Source organism: Pelodiscus sinensis, chromosome 5, assembly GCF_049634645.1.
Source record: "Pelodiscus sinensis isolate JC-2024 chromosome 5, ASM4963464v1, whole genome shotgun sequence".
In the NCBI taxonomy this organism is placed as follows: domain Eukaryota; kingdom Metazoa; phylum Chordata; order Testudines; family Trionychidae; genus Pelodiscus; species Pelodiscus sinensis.
The window spans coordinates 118,135,145-118,155,055 of NC_134715.1; the positions used below are offsets into that span (position 1 = coordinate 118,135,145).

The 19,911-nt window shown below is 40.6% G+C and overlaps 1 protein-coding gene across 1 annotated transcript in view; it reads left to right on the forward strand.

Annotated features, from left to right (window-relative positions):
* Positions 1–19,911, forward strand: part of LOC102446796 (DNA polymerase nu) — a 144,208-nt gene that overhangs the window by 92,640 nt on the left and 31,657 nt on the right. The window contains exons 11-14 of the mRNA XM_075930884.1: positions 443–525; positions 3,047–3,178; positions 6,890–7,000; positions 10,383–10,461. Coding sequence (XP_075786999.1) covers positions 443–525; positions 3,047–3,178; positions 6,890–7,000; positions 10,383–10,461 — 405 coding nt within the window. The remainder of the gene's footprint in view (positions 1–442; positions 526–3,046; positions 3,179–6,889; positions 7,001–10,382; positions 10,462–19,911) is intronic.

Here is a 19,911-nt window from a genome sequence, read left to right on the forward strand (position 1 = left end):
CAAAATCTTTTTCACAGTTCTAGTCCTCAGACAAACTTTTCCAATCTTCAAACATTCAGGTTTGGTTTATGTTCAGGTCAAGGAACATCAAAGGGTTTGGTTAGTTCTTATTTTATCTGACCCAATTCTTCCATTTCTAATGGTAAATTAATCTTTTAAAAGCAGATGTTATTCCAACCAAGCCCTCGGTTAAAAGGGAGATGAAGGACCCAGATTAACCTGGTTAATTAGAGAAAACATCCCCCACCAAATTGTATGATAAAAAAGCTGTGGGTTCACAGCCAAAACTAATGCCTCCCTGAGCTTCTTTTTATATGCTGTATGTATGTCTGCACTTATTAAATTGTTACTGACTTTAAAATGTTTTTTCTATGATGAGGGGAATATATATTTGTTTTTAACTAGAAATAGAAAATGAAAATCATATTCTGTTTGTGCTTAGGAAGGGTATTCCACGTGAACAAGTGAAGCATGCAGATAGAGAACAGGCAAAGCGTGTTGTCTACTCAATAGTTTATGGAGCAGGTAGGGATCTGTATAAAACCAGAAAAAAATATTTTTCACTAATATTTATTTATTTAAGATTCTTAATTAGAGCTGCAATGGATTTGAGTTTGTTTGAATGTTTAAAAGCTAGTCATGCTCTGAATTTCTGCAGGTGAAGAAAGTGATCTCAGAATATTGCATCTTGATTTTTTTTCTTATCATAAATAGTCTACTTATAAAAATCATTCCAAATAACATGGCAACATTAACATAAGAGGAAAGTTATTCCCTGGTTAAGTTGATGTGTTTATTTTGCATTTTGATTTCTATGTATATCTGAGTTACTATAAGGAGACTCATGAGTCAATGTAATTAAAGCATCTGTCTTTACCTACTTAAAATTAGTGAAATTCTTGTTGAATATCCTCTGCATTCTACTGCTGGATGTACACATAGAAGATGAAAGAAGTTGTTAATGGATCAAGGGCAGAATTTGACCTTGAAAACTGTTATTTGTATTCACCTCCCAGTACTGTACCATCAGTATATATAGTACTTCACAAAATATGTAGAAAAATAAGAGGTCTCTGCTCTTTGGAGCTCAGAATCTCTTTCTCACAAAAATATACATACCACAATTCCTTTATTTTTGGTGGCATTTCTGTTTTAATAAAATGGGTTTCCCATATACTAGACAATTGATTAATTTAGTCCAAAATTAGGCCATGTCTACACGTACAACACTACAGTGGTTTAACTGTACTGATATAGCTGTACTGATACTTGTGCAGCTGGTGAAAATACTCTGTGCTGACAGGAGAGAGCTTTCCTGTTGGCACAAAGAACCCACCTCCATGCATGGCATAAAATATGCTTGTGGGAGAAGCTCTCTCACTTATGTAGCAGTGCAGACACAAGTGCTTATGTTAGTGTAACATGTCACTCAGACAGGTGGAATATTCAAACCCCTGAATGACATAAATTTTGCAAACATAGGTTATAGTGTAAACATAGTCTTAAGCATTTCACAAAGAGATGTCAAAGTGTGTGGGTGGAGTAAGAGGCGACAAAAAGAAAGAAATCGTATTTTCAGTCTAAAATGATTTTTAATCATGTAAAGCAGTTGTTGACGCTCTGTCTTTTTCATTTTTTCCATTGCTATTGCTGATTAATTTGCATTTTCATATGTGATATTTTAACCTATTTATTAAATGTTCATTGGATGGGAAATGAGGCCAACTTACATATTTGTTAACAGTTGTGAAGCCAAGCCACCAACAGTTCCCTAACTGGTTTAGACAGACTGTGGTAATTCAGGTTTTTGAACAATGAATGAGAAATTTTGGGGAAGTAGAGGAGAGTTAAATTAATTGGTAATTGAACAATAATGCATCACTGGAATTATTCCATTGGGAGTCATCCCAGATGTCTTGTAAATTTCTGAGCCTAGATTTGTTCTTCTAGACATCAGTGCAGCTCTTGACCTAACTAAGTACAAAATGCTACAGAATTTTATGAAATGCACATCAGACTGACAGAGATGGCATTTGGGTGGCTGAAATCTTATATCTTTCAAAAACGCCAGCTAGCTTCTCTTGACATTATTAATGTGACAAGTAATATTTTATATCTGTCTTCAAGACATTGCCTTTAAGCAAATGCTATTTGCAGACACAATGCTGTTTTTGTTCCTATGTAGCTGACACTTAAATATCTGTCGTTGAAGGCTAAAAACTCTAATGTTGATGTATGGTTTTATTTGCACTGGTACTACTAGGTTCATACATTTTCTTTATATTGTATCTCTTAGCCTTTAATTTTATACCATGAAAAACGTTGACCTCATTTTCTCTCATACTCCTTTGCTTTATATTGTTTATTCATTTGGATATAGTTTTACTTATAATACATATATACATGCTGGACAAGTCTTGTTGCTGCCTTCTTTAAAATCTATCCTTTCTTTTCCATCCCTCTTGCTAAAATGTTGGTCCATGCCTTGGTTATCTCTTATTTCAGTTATCAAATTCTTCTTCTTGGTTACTTCACTGCATTCCACTTCTCAGCTTGTCCAAAACACCCTACCTAAAATCATTTGGCTCCATCACCAGCCTCACCTCTTGTTCACTTTCCTACTTATTCAACATTAAATTCAATCTCCTTGTCCTCATATCAAGGCTCTGCATATATCTACTCCTGCGTTGTTTATGAATAAAAGTGAACAAAATTCATTAGAAGATACATAATGTGAATCTAAAATACAGATATTATCTTAAAATTTATTTTTAAGATCTTAAGTAGGGAATGCCTTTGCTGAGTTATGCTCACATTCAGTAAGGCATTTCAGCATGAGATTAGTCCTTTCCTACTAGGCGAAAACATTTATGCTTAAAATGAAACCTATACGTAAATAGTTTGCTAAATTAGGACCTTGATGTATGTGGTCATCTATGAAAATAACTACTGTGGTAGTATTCCACTAGTCAATGTACAGTTCAGTACTAATATTTATAGGAAGCAATATGTAAATGATGTCCTGTTCTTCATTATTGTGCACAAGGTAAAGAACGTCTGGCTGGATGTCTAGGAATTACTCCTCTTCAAGCAGGTCAATTTATAGAGAGTTTTCTGGTGAAATACAAGAAAATCCATGACTTTACAAAGAAAACCATTGAGCAATGCCACAATGAAGGTAATACAACCTGTAAGATGCATTCTTGTTTGCTGTTCAGCTGCTATGCTACATTTTAAAATGAGGCCACAGACTCAACTCACAGAATGCATGTAGGATGAGCAAAAAAGAAATGAAGAAAATATCCTATCCTGATGAATGTAGTCTCCCTGTGTTAGGTTGGCAGGATCTGAGTGTATCCACCATGGCTCCTTCTTCCCAGATACTGTTATTTACCAGGTGTACTCTTTATTATTTATGATTGGCAAGAAGTCTCTTTCTTTTGGATATAGCTCTCACTGTCCAGTTACCCATAATTAAAAATCACTTTGAGATTAACTTCTTGCAATACAATATACATAGCACCATAGTGTCAAACTAGTTAGAAGTTGTTGCCACAGCACCACATAACCTGGTTAGTAAGCCCTGTTTCACAAAGACAGCGCATTTCTCCTGTGGCCCGAAATTCTGCACTTGCTACCCCATGATTTCTTGGTGAGCTTTGCTGCTGTAGTACTTAGGAAAGATGCTACCTACATGAGAGCTTCTTCCATCTGCATAGGTATTCCACCCCCCAAAGGGGTGGCAGCTATGTCAGTAGAAGAAGCCCCCTGTCAACAAAACACTGACTATATTAGGGCTAGATCATAACTGCATCACCCAGAGGGGTGGATTCTCCACTCCCGAGTGATGCAATTGTATCATTATTTATTACAAATTGCTGTAAAATTTTTAAAACCTGTCCTATTTTCTATCTAAGATATTTGCTAAATAAAACCCCTGTTCCCAAAATGAATCCTGCTCATGTCAAATTACAAATTATATTGATATATGGTATGCTCCAGCATAAAACAACCTTGGCATTACAAAGCCACAATCCAATTCAAGAGTCAAAATTTTTACATATTTCTGCTGTGCATTGGTCAGCATTTGTGTTCCTGAATTGTATTTAGTCTCTGGCTGCAGGACCACGGAGAATGTTTTTTTGGGCCAACAGCTGCAGACTCACCTCGTATTAAATCCTGTGCCCTCTGCACATCCCCATTCATCTTTAGTGAGTATCCATATCCTCGGAGCAAAGCAGAGACATAGCCAGGATGGGACATCTGGGTGTGGGCCCTGATTTCAGGAGTGTGGACAATAATGGGGGCAGAAGGGATGAGGAGATGTTTCCCACCATCTCCCCAGCAGGGAGCTGCCATGGCCGGGGCAGAGGCATGCTCCTCTGGCCTCAGTAAGGACTTGCTATGACGAGGGGAAAGGCGCCTCTTTCCTGGTTGTGGCAACTCTGTGCATAGCAGCCCTGAGCCCCTGCATGTAGCTTATTAGGCATCTGCACTTTTGTGCAGTTTAAAGGGAACTTAGACTGGTGGGGATGGGCCCGGATGCTAAGTTGGTGGGCTAGAGCCCACCCACTTAGGCCCACCCATGGCTATACCCCTGTGGTGAAGTTGTATATATTTGACATTTTCTTTGTCAGTGTATTATCAAAATTGTCAAAGAATATGTACACTCACCCCAAAGTATTTAACATACTTTTCAGTGCAGACATTTTGTAGAAAACCCCCCCAACAGATTTGCAGTCTATTACTGTATTACCAATCACAGTGACAAAGAGTACATGGTCATCCAATTTCTGACTTTATTAACTGCAAGTGTAATGCTGTGTCAGGGAAATTACTTTTCTCAGAACAAGGTGGGTACAGTAATATCTTTTATTGGACCAACTTCTGTTGATCGGTAAAACACGCTTTTAAGCTTACAAAGAGCTCTTCCTCAGGTTTGGGACACAGCTAAATTGTACGGAACAGATTGTCTAGCATAAGTAGTTTTTAACACATATTTCAAGGCACCATTCAAGGTGAAGTGGCCTGTTAACACCAGTCCAATCATAAAGAGGAAACAATTGGTGGGGGAAACAGCTGGAGGTGGGGGGTTGTTAGCGTGTGATAGATTTTTTGTAATAAACCATCAATCCAGTGTCACTATTCAGTCCATGATTTTTAGTTTCTAGGAAAGTTATGAATTTAAGCTCTCTCCTTCGTCTTTTGAAGATGTGCAGGTTTCCTTTGAGGATGAGGACTGATGGATCAAAGAGAGAGTGATTGCTTTGTGAAAAATGTTAACCCACAGATGACACAGTATTTTTCTATTTTATCATTTTCCTGTATAATTTTCTCAGAACAGCATTTTCAGTCTCTTTTTAAAACAGCATATAATTGATTCAGACTTTTACTCACAGAAGACATATTTTTCCTTATTTATTTTTTCTTTCCAGTACTGCTAAAATTACTGAAACCATGGAACAAGGGGATGAGCTAATTTAACCCCTTCTGTGGTGAAAAAGACAAGCTTTCAATATACCAGAGCTATTTTTCAGATCACTTCCTCCTCCACCAACATGAATTAGTCAAATAAAAGATATTACCTCACCCACCTTGTTTCTCTCAAATTCAGAGACCAATACAGGCAAAAGAAGACTGTACATGACTACGGGCTGTCATTTTATACCATAATTGCATTCCATAAGTTAGTTCCATGAAGGAGTAGTGAATTACTGAAACTCTTTAAATCCATACATTAGTTCTAAACATCCTGTTTGATGAAGAGCTACTCCAACAATATATTTTTGTTTAGATCTGTTTAAAATAATATAACTTTTATTTATTGAAAGATGTGTCACAAGGCATCCCCACTTCTGTGATAAGGAATCCATGTTCTGTGTATATAATCAGCAAAAGTCCCATTGCTAAAAACCTTGGCTGTGAGCCAATACAGGGATAGAACATGTGGGTTTTTTTACTTCTGTCTATCAAGAGCTGTCAGCTGTGTTATAACCCAGCAAACCCTCCTAGAAGAGAGAGTTTTTATTGGGAAGGGTTGTTTTGCCTGTACAGATTATACCTGTTTTATGAATAAAATAAGCTATACCAGTAAAATGACTGTTTTGCTGCTGAGTCTATACTGGAGTTTTTACTGTAATTGGCATGTTGGTTAGAGTGTGAGCATGTGCATGTATGTACTCCCGCTGTGCTCCCCTCCCTGTCCATGGGAGACTGCTGCTCAGCTGCCATAGTTCCCAACCCTACCAGTCCTACTTGGGCAGCACTGGCCCCACTGCTGGGGCTCCTGGCCCCACTGCAGCAGACCGCTGCCTCACCGGAGCCTGCTGGCATTCTGGCTGCCCTGCCACCAGCTTTGTGGAACTCCCATGGCAAAGCTCTCAGCTGCTGGTGCCTCAGTAGCCAGCCTGTCTGGGTTCCTGGTCCCTGCAGTGCACCTGCTTCTGTCCTTCCATAGAATCTCTCTTGTCCATCAACATCCATGGTCCTATTGGACCATGGTTGTTGCCAGACCAGGGAGTCTGTGTTGAAAGAGGTTCAACCTGTATTTTACAGTCCTATCCAACATAGCTTTAGCAACAAAACTTTTAATTTTAGACCAGACCTGAGTAACTTCAGTCTCTAATGAGTTGCTTAACACCTTGCATGATGAGACTAATGGAGACACTGCTGATATGTGGTTGCATCCACATTTCACTCTCTCAGTCACCACTTTTAAATAATCAAAGGACAAATGTTGTGCATCAAGTGACTTAGCCTATTTTAAATATTCAGTAATATTGGACACATTCATCAGGTAACTGCTAACAAATGTATGTATCAACTTCATACTGGAAGATTTGTTTCAAATTTCCTATTTAGCACTCCGTTACTGCTATTTTCTATTTAGGATATGTGGTTTCAATCATGGGTCGTAAAAGACACCTGCCTAACATCAGTGCTCAAGACTACAGACTACGTACTCAAGCAGAGAGGCAAGCTGTGAACTTTGTTGTCCAAGGTAAAAAAAAAAATTAATTTCCTCTGACTAGATAGAGGTTCACAAATGAGGTCAACAAACAAGAAATAATAAATGGGTAGCATGAATTAATGTTGTATTTTACAGCTTCAAGTAACGAAAGTATGAAGTAGGGAACAAAAGCACAATGGAATATTACAGTACTCTATGGTAGCTAGCTATATGAGGTGGAAGATTACTGCTGCAGCGCTTTAAATGCAGTATTTTCCTTCAGAGGGGTAGCCGAGTTAGTCTGTAAGGAAAAACTTAAAAACAACAAATAGTGTAGTAGCACCTTAAAGACTAACAAAACATGTAGATGGTGTCATGAGCTTTCATGGACAAAACCCACTTCTTCAGATGACTAGAGTATAAGAAGTCCAGATCCAAGAACCTTGTCAGATTGCGACTGAGTGCCTGACTTAAACCTTGTCTACACTAAATGGAAGATGGCCACTGCTGCAAGCGAGCTTCCAGAGTTCAATTTAGCAAGTCTAGTTAAGACGCACTGAATTGAACTCAGAGGATGCCCCCGCCAGCATCCAGTACTCCTGCTTTTGCAAGGAGTTAGGGAAGCCAATGGGAGCAAATGCTCCCACTATGGGGACGCTGCCAAGCTCAGCTTAAGGTAAACCAACTCCAGCCCCATATTCTATATAGTTGTAGTTGTGTACCTTAAGCTGAGCTGCTGAGTCTAGTGTAGACCTGGCCTTAGTGAGTTGCAGTGGTGCAGTTGTATCAGTACAATGGCACTGGTTCTTCTGTAGAGTTTAGTAAAAATGCTACTTATGCTAACCGGAGACACCCATATTATACCTATCAAAAAGGTGGTAGCTATGTCAACAAAAGCCGTCCAGTTGATATAGCACTGGGAGTTCTGTCAGTATAACTGTGTATTGAGCTGGGTGGATTTTCCACACATCTTAGAGTTGTAATAATTCAGACATAGTTTTATAGTGTAGTCTGTGGCACAGAAACCAGGGTTTTGATAGTTTTACTACTAAGAGATTCAAATTTTTATTTTTTCAAATTTCTGTTTTTGAGAAATAGCTATTGTAAGATACTTTGTATTGTATTATTATTTCTGTTGAAACCAGGGCTCATTCTTTGTGTGTCATGTGCAGGAAGAAAAAGAGTTAAACAGGTGTTATCTTCACAATATAAATTAGCAAACTTGCCAAATAAAATCCAATAAATCTACATAATTTACTTGTCAGTCTGCTGAGTTCACACCTCATTTGAAGTAACTTGGCATCTTTACAATGACCTTTCTGCTACTTTCAGACATTGCATGAAAGATCTACAAATTTTTACTTATTTAAAGAGCTGATGATGGAATGATTTGCATAATGTTTGCAAGTTAGAGTGGAGCTGTGAACCCTATCATGCAAATGAAAAAATACATTTAGACAGGTTTATAAAACTAGTCCTCATAAAAGTGGCTTGAATTTTCCTTTAGAAATGATCGATGAAGGTGATATTGTTGCTCCTCCAGACATTTTTTTATTTTAATGTTTTGCTTTCAAAACAGCTAAATTAATTATATTGTATTCCAGACTGTTGCCCATTGGCAACCTTATCTTCCAAGGAGGTGTAGAGCATCTGTAATGGAAGTCATTGGGAATTATGGACACTGAGAACCTCTCAGAAGACATTTGGTTCCTTTCAGGACTGAATCCCAAATTTCAGATGATAAATCTGGATTTTGCATTATTGAAACAACAGAAGAGAACTTTGTAGAATTGGTTGAAACTTGGAATTTCCATTCCATAGGAAATTCTGACATTTCAAAATTTTATTTTCTCCTAAATTGAATGAAATTTGAAAGTTTGGAAATATTGAAATGACATTATTGTAGCTTTCTATTGCATTGTATTATAAATATTATAATAAATAATATATATATTGAAAGCAAGTTACTGAAACATTTCATTTTGATAGTCAGGGTGCTTCATTTTGATATTATATTATAATCTATAACATGACACATGAAACACGACACACAACCAAAATAAAGCACTCTGACCTTATCAAAATAAAACGTTTCAGCAACTTACTGTCAAAAATTTCTGTGAAATTGTTATGTTCCCACAAAATCTTGCATTTAGTTGAATCAGTATTTTCTGGTTGAAAACTCTTCCACTGGAAGAGTTTAAATGGGGTTTATAATTTTAAAATGTTCAATTGTTTATATATTTTACCAAAAAATTCATTTCTAGGCTGTGATTTTATTTTCAGAATTTCATCTGTGTGATAATTTTTAAATGCCATATTAAATTCCTCTATTTTATTTTGACTATACTTACTGGCTGTGTCTACATTAGCATCCCTTTCGGGAAAAGGGATGCTAATGAGACACTTCGGAATTGCAAATCCGCGGGGGATTTGAAAGTAGGAATAAGGGATCTTCCGGAAAAGGGCTTATTTTCCGGAGAATCGCGTCTACACTGGTGCTTTTCTGCAGCAAAAGCCCCGAGCCGGAAAAAAGCGGCAGCCATGTAAATGCAAATGCCGTGGGGGACATTTAAATCCCCCGCAGATTTGCAATTCCGAAGTGTCTCATTAGCATCCCTTTTCCGGAAAGGGATGCCAATGTAGACACAACAACTGTGATTTCATGTACTAAGGTAGCATCTTTGTCTTCATGACAACTGATGTTCAAAAGGCAACATTTGTTATGGCATTAATAGTGTAAGGCATGTAGGTGTGCCAATCCAAAGTGGTTGTCATTGGCTTTGACATGATTATTTTTAAAGAAAATTGACTTACTAGCCATTCCATAGCTCAACTTTCTTAACTGAGCTTATGCCATTCTTTCAAACTCTAGTCCATGGATTTAATATAGCTTTACCTCATTGAACTGCCTTACCAAAACTAAATTCTAGGTTATTTAGGCTATTATTCATGACAAAAAGAAATCAAAGTTCATAAGTTAATAAACTTTTTCTCTCTCACACACACACGCTTTTGCAGTTTGTGTATATGCATATTTTGGATAATTTATGCTTCAGGGTATAAGCCAACCTTTAATGATAGCACAGAAAAAAAATTTCTTAGGGGAGTAGACTATTGCATAACTGCTTACTTAAGGCTTTCTTACCTCTTCCTCTCCTGAAAGAGCTAGTACTAGCCACTGGTACTTGACCATTGGTCTGGTCTAATCTGGCAATTCCTATGATCCCATATCAAAATTAAAGATTTGTAAGGTGAATTCATACCTTTGACAACAGTATTTATTAATATTTTTGTGTCTTTGGTAATACCGAGCTTGTTCTTCGTGAACTTTATGACGTCAGTTTCAGACCTGCTGTCATTTTGGGCAGTTCAGAGGACTAAAGAGCTTTCCACATATTTTATATTAAATACAGATCACATTCTTTTGTAGGATCTGCAGCTGACCTTTGTAAAATGGCCATGGTTGAGATTTTTACCTCTGTTGCCATTTCTCCAACTTTAACAGCCAGGTTAGTAAGCGAACCATACAGTATTTTTCATTCTATCATAGAAGTAGCTGAAATGAAGGCATTTCTGGGATTTTATTCTTTCTTATTCCAGGTAATATGAAAAATTGCATCTGTATTTTAACTGTGACTTTTCTTTCACATTATTCCATTCAGCTTGTGCTTTATATATTCCCTGCAAATTTTTTGTTTATATTTTTGTGCCCAGGCAGATTTCTGTGTAAATCTATCCATATCTACTGTGTTTGGTCATCAGACATGAGGACCCACGATTTCATTTGAAATCATTAGATGTTCAAGATTCAAAAAAATTGAGTCCACTAATCATCTCTTTACTTATTTTGAATGTATTGTGTAAAGTTTATGCAAATTACTAGCACATTCAATGTATTAGGGCAGGGGTTATCAAACTTTGTGATACCACGACCCTCTAAAATGCTAATTGAATTTGTGTGACCCCCCCCCCCCCACCAAAGTTGTAAAGCAAAAGTTGCACCACTTTGTCCAGTTTGGGACTACACCCACCCTTCCCCCGAGCCAGGCCCCCCCCAGTGCTCCCCCATCCCAGTGCACTCCCCTCTCCCCCTGAATCAGGCTCCCATAGCACCCCCCATCCCAGTGCACTCCTCCGTTCCCCCTGAGCCAGGCATCCTCAGCGTCTAGAGCCGCACTCCAATCAAATCTCCCCCATCCCCCCACTGATCCAGGCATGGAGGAAGAATCTTACTTTTTAAAGTGTCTGCTTCTGCCGCCGTTCCATTACCTCAGCTGGAAGCTTGTAGGGGAAGCATGACATGGCAAGCTGCCGGTCTCTGTTAGTCAGGTGGGCCAGAGCAGTGTGCGCTCCGCTCCCACCCAGCCCGGCACCCTAACCCCCCAAAAAACCTGAATCCAACTGCGACCCCCCCTGAAGTTGGTCGCGACCCCCCCCAGGGGTCATATCCCACAGTTTGAGAAACGCTGTATTAAGGGAAATTATTATAGTCAGGACACCACTAATGAAACAAAGTGTATATATGAACAAGTTTTGCTTCTCAGCAGGCAATGTTTATTTATATTATTGATTATATTTATATTTTATAAAATGGAAATATCTTATAGAATGGAATCAAAAGCTAATGCATCACAATTTACTTTTGTAAATATAACTGCACAATTGGGCAATATAACAGGACAATCTCCAGATTCTTACCTACCACTAAGAAGAAGAATATATGTGAATTTTTAGTCATAAAAGATATAACTGTTGGTGCAGAAAGTCACTAAACACTATTCTTGCCAGCAAGTTAAGAAAGTATAGATTAGATAATGGACTGTAAGGTGGATACAAAGCTGGCTAGATCTTCCTGCTCAATGGGTAGTGATCAACAGCTTGATGTCTAGTTGATGATCAACATCAAGTGGAGTGCCTCAAGGATTGGTTCTGGGGCCGGTTTTGTTTAATGTCTTTATTAATGACTTGGATGAGGAGATGGATTGCAACCTCAGCAAGTTTGTGGATGACACTAAGCTAAGGAGAGAGATAAATATGCTAGAGGGTAGGGATAGGGTCCAGAGTGAGGTTTGGAGGATTGGACCAAAAGAAATCTAATGAGGTTCAACTAGGACAAATGCAGAGTTCTGCACTTAGGACAAAAGAATCCCAAGCACTGCTACAGGCTTAATGAGGAGAGGCTGAGAGATTTGGGTTTATTTAGTCTGCAGAAGAGAAGAGTGAGGTGGGATTGGATAGCAGCCTTCAACTACCTGACGGGGAGTTCCATAAAGGATGGAGAGAGGCTGTTCTCAGTAGTGACAGATGGTAGAATGAGGAGCAATGGTCTCAATGCAGTGGGAGGTCTAGGTTGGATATTGGGAAAACTATTTCAGTAGGAGGCTGGTGAAGCATTAGAATAGGTTATCCTGAGAGGTGGTAGAATCTCCATCCCCAGAGGTTTTTAAGTCCCTGTGATGGGGCTCCGCAGCCCCACACTGTAACCCCCTCTGTGAGCACTCTGGTTGCCGTGCGGGGGATGGGGCACCGGCATTGCATCGAGTGCTTATGGGCCACGGAGTGCCTTGCTGCGGCAGGCACCACTGCCTTGACGCAGCTCAGATGTGACAGGAGGGGGGCAGAGCCGCCCTCGGGATGTCCAGGCGGCATCATGCTGGGTGCCACGGTGGCGCGGGGTTTAAAGCCGCCCACCGCCGGACAGAGGGGAAGGCTCACCCGGAGTGGAGAGTGGCCTACAGGGCTCTGGTGAGGCAACCGGGTCCCAAAGTGAAACCTGCTGAGAGCAACTGAGACCCTAGAGGAGCAGAAGGCAAAGCGTCAGCGGGGGAGAGGAAGCAGGGCAGGGTGTTTCGGAGCCCGTGGGCTGGCGAGTTTCGGCAGAGATCCTCGCCAGCTGGACGGGACCGCTGGAGGTCCGTGTCATTAGGGCCCTGGGCTGGGGCCCATGAGTGAGGTTGAGCCTGGGCCCCCCTCTCCATCCTGTAACCTCGAAGAAGGGCGTGTTGAGTGAGCCAGAGGAGAAACTGTCCTCTGGCCCACCAAGCTACCGGCTAAGGAAGCCATTGTAAGACTGAACTGTGGGTGCGGTGGACGGACGAATAAGGGACATAAGAGTTGTCCAGGACAGGGAACCTAGGAGGGGCCCCCTGACTGGGTCGCACCTGGTCACAGTCGCATCTTGACAAAGCCTTGGCTGGGATGATTTAGTTGGGATTGGTCTTGCTTTTAGCAGGAGGTTGGACTCGATGACCTCCTGAGGTATCTTCCAACCCTAGGATTCTATTATTAGTTCTAATAGAAAGAAGCTTTGAAGACAAACATGGGGGGAAAAGAAATGAATCCTGGTCTTTCATAATGCTGTGGTATGAGGTCAGATAGAATTTCAGATAAAAGCAGAGAACAGAGGTTTGCAAAATATCAAAGCTTTGTTGGAATGTTTCTATATGATATTGGGATTTTTGTTTTAAAAAAAATCTCAATTGTGGTAATAACCTCAAATAATTCAACAGGACTTTTCATAGAATCAAAACAACCCAGGATTTGGCCCTGTAAATAAACTGTATGGGACCATGGCTGTCCTATTGTTTTGTATTTGTACATCACCTGTAAACATGACAAGGGCTTCTATGAACATAATAACATAGATTTTTATATATTATATTTATTATTCCTTAAATATTTACCTATACATATAGCTTACAATGATTATGAGTATGAATAAGTAATAAGTTACAAGCTTTTAGTAGACTTCACATGCTACCTTTCACGGCTAAATGAAATGTGATATATTCTGTGTAGTGGGTTTGTCAGGTCTGAGGCATATGCTGCTTAGAAGAACAATGAACCCTCCTATCTGGCATTAACACAGTAGGGCCAGTTGCTGGCTATTGTTCAAGTGTCAGTTTTGAGTGCTCTTTCCTGGACAGGTTGTTAGCTATCACATTTTCTTTCCTCTTCATGTACATGGCCTCTGTCTCATATTCCTCTAATGCTGGATTCCATTGCCACAGCCTAAAGTTGGTATATTTTGGTCTTTGTGACCACAGCATACAAAGAGAATGGTCTGCTAATACCCTACAATTTCTGTTTCACTGATTATAACATTTTAGCTTTTTGACTGTTCATACAATCACACAGTATTCTTACTCTACAACAGAATAATTTTATTAATTGGGGGTCAGATTTTTTACTTATGAATGCAATGGGGTGTTTCTTGTTACTCTCCTTGGCTTGTGTTAGAACTGCCTTTAATCCAGTTTTGGATGCCTCTGTACACTGTTCAAACCTTTTATTAAAATTAGGATTTGTCAGAGCTTGCTTTTCAGACAGAACCTTTTATTGCTTTATGAAAGACCTTTTGACAAGCCTGAGTCTAAACCACTCTTTCTGGTTTATTGTTTTTACAGAAGTTTTGGGTGACTGATACAATATCGCTAAATCTTTTTATGAACCCCACAATAACAACTTGCCAGGCCAATGAAGGGTTGTAATTGCCTGTTGGAAGTTTCTACATGTTAGATGTAACTTCATATGTAACTTTCCACAATCTCAAAAGGTTCTTCTCAAGAATTTTGCATCTTTTTTTAGTGGGACTGAACACTAAATCTACCACATCAAATGAAGGAAGGAACAATCATTTCACACAAAGAGAATGGGAAATGATTGTCAAGGAAGGAGTATTGCTGAAAAGAATTTAGGGGTCAGAGTGGTTAACTAGTGGTCAACAGTGTGACACTATTACAAAAAAAGCAAACACGATTCTGGGATGCATTAACAGGAGTGTTGTGAGCAAGACATAAGAAGTCATTCTTCCACTCTACGCTGTGCTAATTAGGCCTCAATTGGAGTATTGTATCCAATTCTGAACAAGACATTTCAAGAAAGATGTGCAGAAATTGGAGGTCTAGAGAAGAGCAACAAGAATGATTAAAGATCTAGAAAACATGAGCCATAAGGGAAGACTGAAATAATTGAGCTTGGTTTAGTTTAGAAAAGAGAAGACGAAGAAGGGGACATGATAGCAGTTTTCAAGTATCTAAAAGGGTGTTACAAAGAGGAGGGAGAAACCTTGTTCTCTTTGGCCTCTGAGGATAGCACAAGAAGCAATGGGCTTAAATTGCGGCAAGGGAGGTTTAAGTAGGAAATTACAAAAAACTTCCTGTCAGAGTGGTTAAACACCAAAATAAATTGCCTGCAGGGGTGGTTATAGATTCTCCATCTCTGGAGATATTTAAGAGCAGGTTAGCCAGACACTTGTCATGGATAATCTAGATAGTGCTTGATCCTGCCTTGAGGGCAGAGGTCTGGATTTGATGACCTCTTGAGGTCTCTTCCAGTTCTATGATTCTATGATTCTAAATTTCACAGTCATTTCTGTTGTACTACAGGTTGAACATCTCTAATCCAGAACTGTGGTCTGGAGACTTCCATAATCCAGAATGATTTAATTAGCTGGATGTCTACTTTACATGGGAATGACCAAGTTTCCTGGGGTTCCAGTCCCATAAATTTTGTTTACAATTACCAGTCCTGGCTTTCAGTGTTCTGTGCTATTATTTAGCTCTAGTTCACCCCTAAATATCTTTTAAGAGCCAAGTAAGCGGTGAAAGTGTTGGTAATGCTGCTAGACAATATTGATCTCCCATGGTCCGGAAAACTCTGGTTTGGAATTGGTACGGTCCTGAGGTGCCAGACTATAGAAGTTCAGCCTGTACTCATCTTTAAATGATTTGCTGAGTCAGTTATGGGCACTCTATGATTCAGAGCCCTCCTCCAAAGGGTCCCTAAATAAGATCCAAGAGACAGCTGGTCTTTGTTCCATAAAGGGGTCAAATGAGATGAACCCTCATTTGGGGTACTTCCCTGTAAGCAAATAATACCTACCAATTTCCAGCTTTTCTGCCACGTAGATTATTAGCATTGGTTTAAGAGTTCCAGTGGCTCTTTTCTCTAATCTGTTTGTTTCAGGGCAAAATGGCACAGACTTCAACATTTTACCCCACACTTGTCCAAAACGCATTTTAGGAGAGGGGGGGGGGTGTCAAATTTCATGTCCCTGATATTTAGTGAATTGTGGAACAAGTCATTCTGCTGAATATAGAGAATAGTATATCTGCAACTGTCTAAGCTTCTACATTTGACAGGGAGACTGCCTTTGATAACTGGAGGCAAAACTGTGTGCTCCTATTCCTCCCTGAGTGATTGCACATGTCTATTCCACTGTAGGTGTTTTTGCACTCCCTCCACAGTTGTCAGAGTGCTTTTTCCTTGGCAGTACCTGTCAGAGTGGCATGAGCGCTCTTGGCTGCCTTGTGCATTGTATATAGGCATAAAGGGCCAAGATGCTCCTGATTCTCCTCAGTTCCTTCCTGCTGTACATGATTCTTTGAGGTCTCTTTCCTTCTCTCTGTACATCTTTTAATCTAGCATGTCAACATTTTCCATCTCACATTCTATGTAATTTAATTAATGTTCTGAAAATTTGTTATTTGTATACTCCAGTGCCCAATCTGGGTACTGAACACAGTTACAGAGCTAAGCCACATTCTCTGGGTTTCAAGCCCTGCCACTCTTGTGGTAAGGCAGTGCCCAACAGTGACCTTCATCACAGCTGCCTTTGGTGGCTAGGGAAGTCTCAGTAAGTGACAGACGAAGCATGTCTTTAAGCCCTACTCCAAGAATAATTGGGCAGCCAGACTTAAATGTCTTTTGCTGGAATTAACCCTCCACTCTCCGTTAGAACCATCTACTTCAGTCCAGGTACCAAGTGCCTTGTCTTCAGTCAGCCACGCTCTTCAGTGTTACTGGTGTCAAGAGGCAGATTGGCATCACTGGTACTAAGAGACACTGTGGCTGTGTCTAGACTGGCAAGTTTTTCCACAAAAGCAGCTGCTTTTGGGGAAAAACTTGCCAGCTGTCTACACTGGCCGCTTGAATTTCCGCAAGAACACTGACGATCTCATGTAAGAAATCAGTGCTTCTTGCGGAAATACTATGCTGCTCCCATTCGGGCAAAAGTCCTTTTGCGCAAAAGCTTTTATGCAAAAGGGCCAGTGTAGACAGCTCAGATGTGTTTTGCGCAAAAAAGGCAAAAACACAGATTTCACGTGGCTTACTCTCTCAATTGCTATAAGATCTCCTATTTATTGATTAAGGCCTCAATTTAGTCAGGTACTTTGTTTTATTACATACAATTTTTGTATTGCACTCTTCACCATAGTATTTGAGCAGTTTCCAGTTGTGCAGTAAGCAATGTGTCGAAACATTTATCACATGTTGCTTGTTTTTTCATCCTCGCCCCAGAGGGAGAAGAGTGAGCAATGGAGTATCTCTTTTGTAGTTTTTTTAATATAAATATACATGCTGCTATGTGTTTATGTGACAGAAGACAAGGTTAAAGAAATGTGCCTTGTATTTGAAGCAGAAAGTGGTGAGGTTTGTGGTGGTCCTTCCACAGTCTCGGACCATATCTACAGAAGGTTCTCTTACCCTGTGATGGGGTCAGCATATCCTGCGCTAGGCAGAAAAGGTTAACACCACACTGTGGATGGAGGAATTCCAGCCCCTCTGGCTGTACCGAGCATGATCCAAGTGCAGGGCCAGTATAAAAGGAAGCAGCTCAGCTCAGTCTAGAAGGAACACCAGAGAGAAAAGATGTGTGATGGAAGCACCAGGGACTGGCCTGTGCTGAAGAACCTGGAGATCCTGAGGCTTCATGGACTGACACATCACAGATTATGGTAGGAAGCAACCCAGGGTGGGTGAGTGGTATCCCCCATTTGGGTGAACTCAACATGTTTTGGCGGGATTCCCTGCTGAGCCAGTGGTGGACCTCTCTACCACTGCCTGAGCCCTGAGTTGAGAAACCCTACTTGGGCCACCAGACTCTTGTTGACAGTGCTATACTGGCTCTGGCTATTAGGCTAAGCTGCTCTGCGGTAAGTCCCTTCAGTTAACCATTGTGTCTATGCACCCCTCCTAGCCACGTCTGTACAGGATGGGGTATGCATACATTGCAACACTTCTACACAGAATAGTTTTACTCTTGCTGTTGAGAGCTCCACTGTGATGGAGGAGAAAAGTTGTCAACCATGGTCTTTGTCCCAGAATTTTATATGGTCTTTTGAATATGCTATGGTGATGCCATAAAGTGCTGCCAATGTGTATGTGGATGTGATTTGAAATTTTATAGGAAGCCATGTGGATAGAAGACAGATTTTATATCTTTATGGTAGCTTGTGTTGCTGAGCAGATACTCTGAAGCACAAATAACTGAGACCAGATCTCAGGCCATGTCTACACTACCAGCTAAATCAGTAGATGAATCAGTGTCGTGTTAGTGGGTTTGGTGAAAAATTGCTATGTCAACGGAAGAGTGCTTTCCTGTCAACATCTGTATTTTACCTCCCTGAGGGTATGTCTACACTAATTCGAACTAGGAGGGTAATGTAGGCATACCGTACTTGCAAATGAAGCCCGGGATTTGAATTTCCTGGGCTTCATTTGCATGAAGCCGGCCGGCGCCATTTTTAAATGCCGGCAGTTCGAACCCCGTGCCGCGCGGCTACACGCGGCACGGAGTAACTAGTTTGGATTAGGCTTCCTAATCCGAACTAGCTACTCCATGCCGCGTGTAGCCGCGCGGCACGGGGTTCGAACTAGCTGGCATTTAAAAATGGCGCCGTCCGGTTTCATGCAAATGAAGCCCAGGAAATTCAAATCCCGGACTTCATTTGCAACTGCGCATGACTACATTACCCCCGCTAGTTCAAACTAGCGGGGTAGTGTAGACATACCCTGGGAGAGCTATAAAGCCTATGTCAATGGGAGAGCTATTTATGACTGAATTAGTGTAACTTAGATACACTTACAGCACAGTGTAGACCAGTCCTGTCTGCCAGGATGGTGTGGAGTCTCCTAGTCAAGTGGAGATGATAGAAGTTTTACCCATGTTTGCTGCTCTCAGTATTACCATGGAATCTAAGACTATTCCTAGACTATGACATGACCAATTGTGGGTGCATATTTTCAACAAATGGACACTGTACTGTGGCTGCAAGTCTTAAAGCTATTTTCCTCTGCCCACCAGTCTCACTTCTGCCTTGCTTGTGTTTAGCTTCAACCAGCTGCTCTTCATTCAAGAGCAAATCTTATTCAAGTACTGGGCCATTTTAGTACTAGTGGTGTGATCATAGGTGGTGGCAAGTAAATAGTACTGTGTATTATTTGCATATTGCTAGCACTTGAGATTTCTTGCTTGAGCATATGGGTCCTCTGATCGTAGGAGGTTTCCTCAGGTTCCAGACTGAGTAGTAGTCCTTTTTTAGTCATAGATGCATCTGTGGTCTCCTGAACTGAGGTCTTGGAAAACAGTTTGGGGCTATGGAGATAAGATATGTGGGTACCCCTGAACCCACGAGTCCACGGCCAGGGCGTGGGAGAAGATGCTGAAGTTGCCCCCCGCCTTGAGGTCTAAGTGTAGGTCCAACTGTCAGGATCATGGGGCTCTCAGTCACAATCAGGCCTGAAGAAGGTGTTTTCCCTGGGGACTTGGTGGCTAGGTAGTTTTCCATAAGTTGGATGGCATCAGCCATGATCTCAGAGTGCTGCTGCAAGATCCACTCTGTCCCCCAGGGAGTAGGATCTGGAGAAACTGTTTGAGCAAAATCTCCTTGGTGACTTGTGCCTCTGTCTTTGCCTCTGACTTGAGTCATCTCCAGCAGAAGACATGAAGTTTCTGGATGACAAGATGGAGCCAGGCAGCCAATGAGTGTTGCTTCCCCCAGAAGTACTGATGGAACAACTTTTCTGAGATGTCTAGAGCAGTGTTTCCCAATTTTATTTGGCTACGGAACCCTTTTAAACGTGAAAGAATTTTGCGGAACCCCTAATAACAGTCTCATATATGGAGCTGAAAAAGTAGACTACAAATAAGTAAGGATAATAATAAACGAATGCTA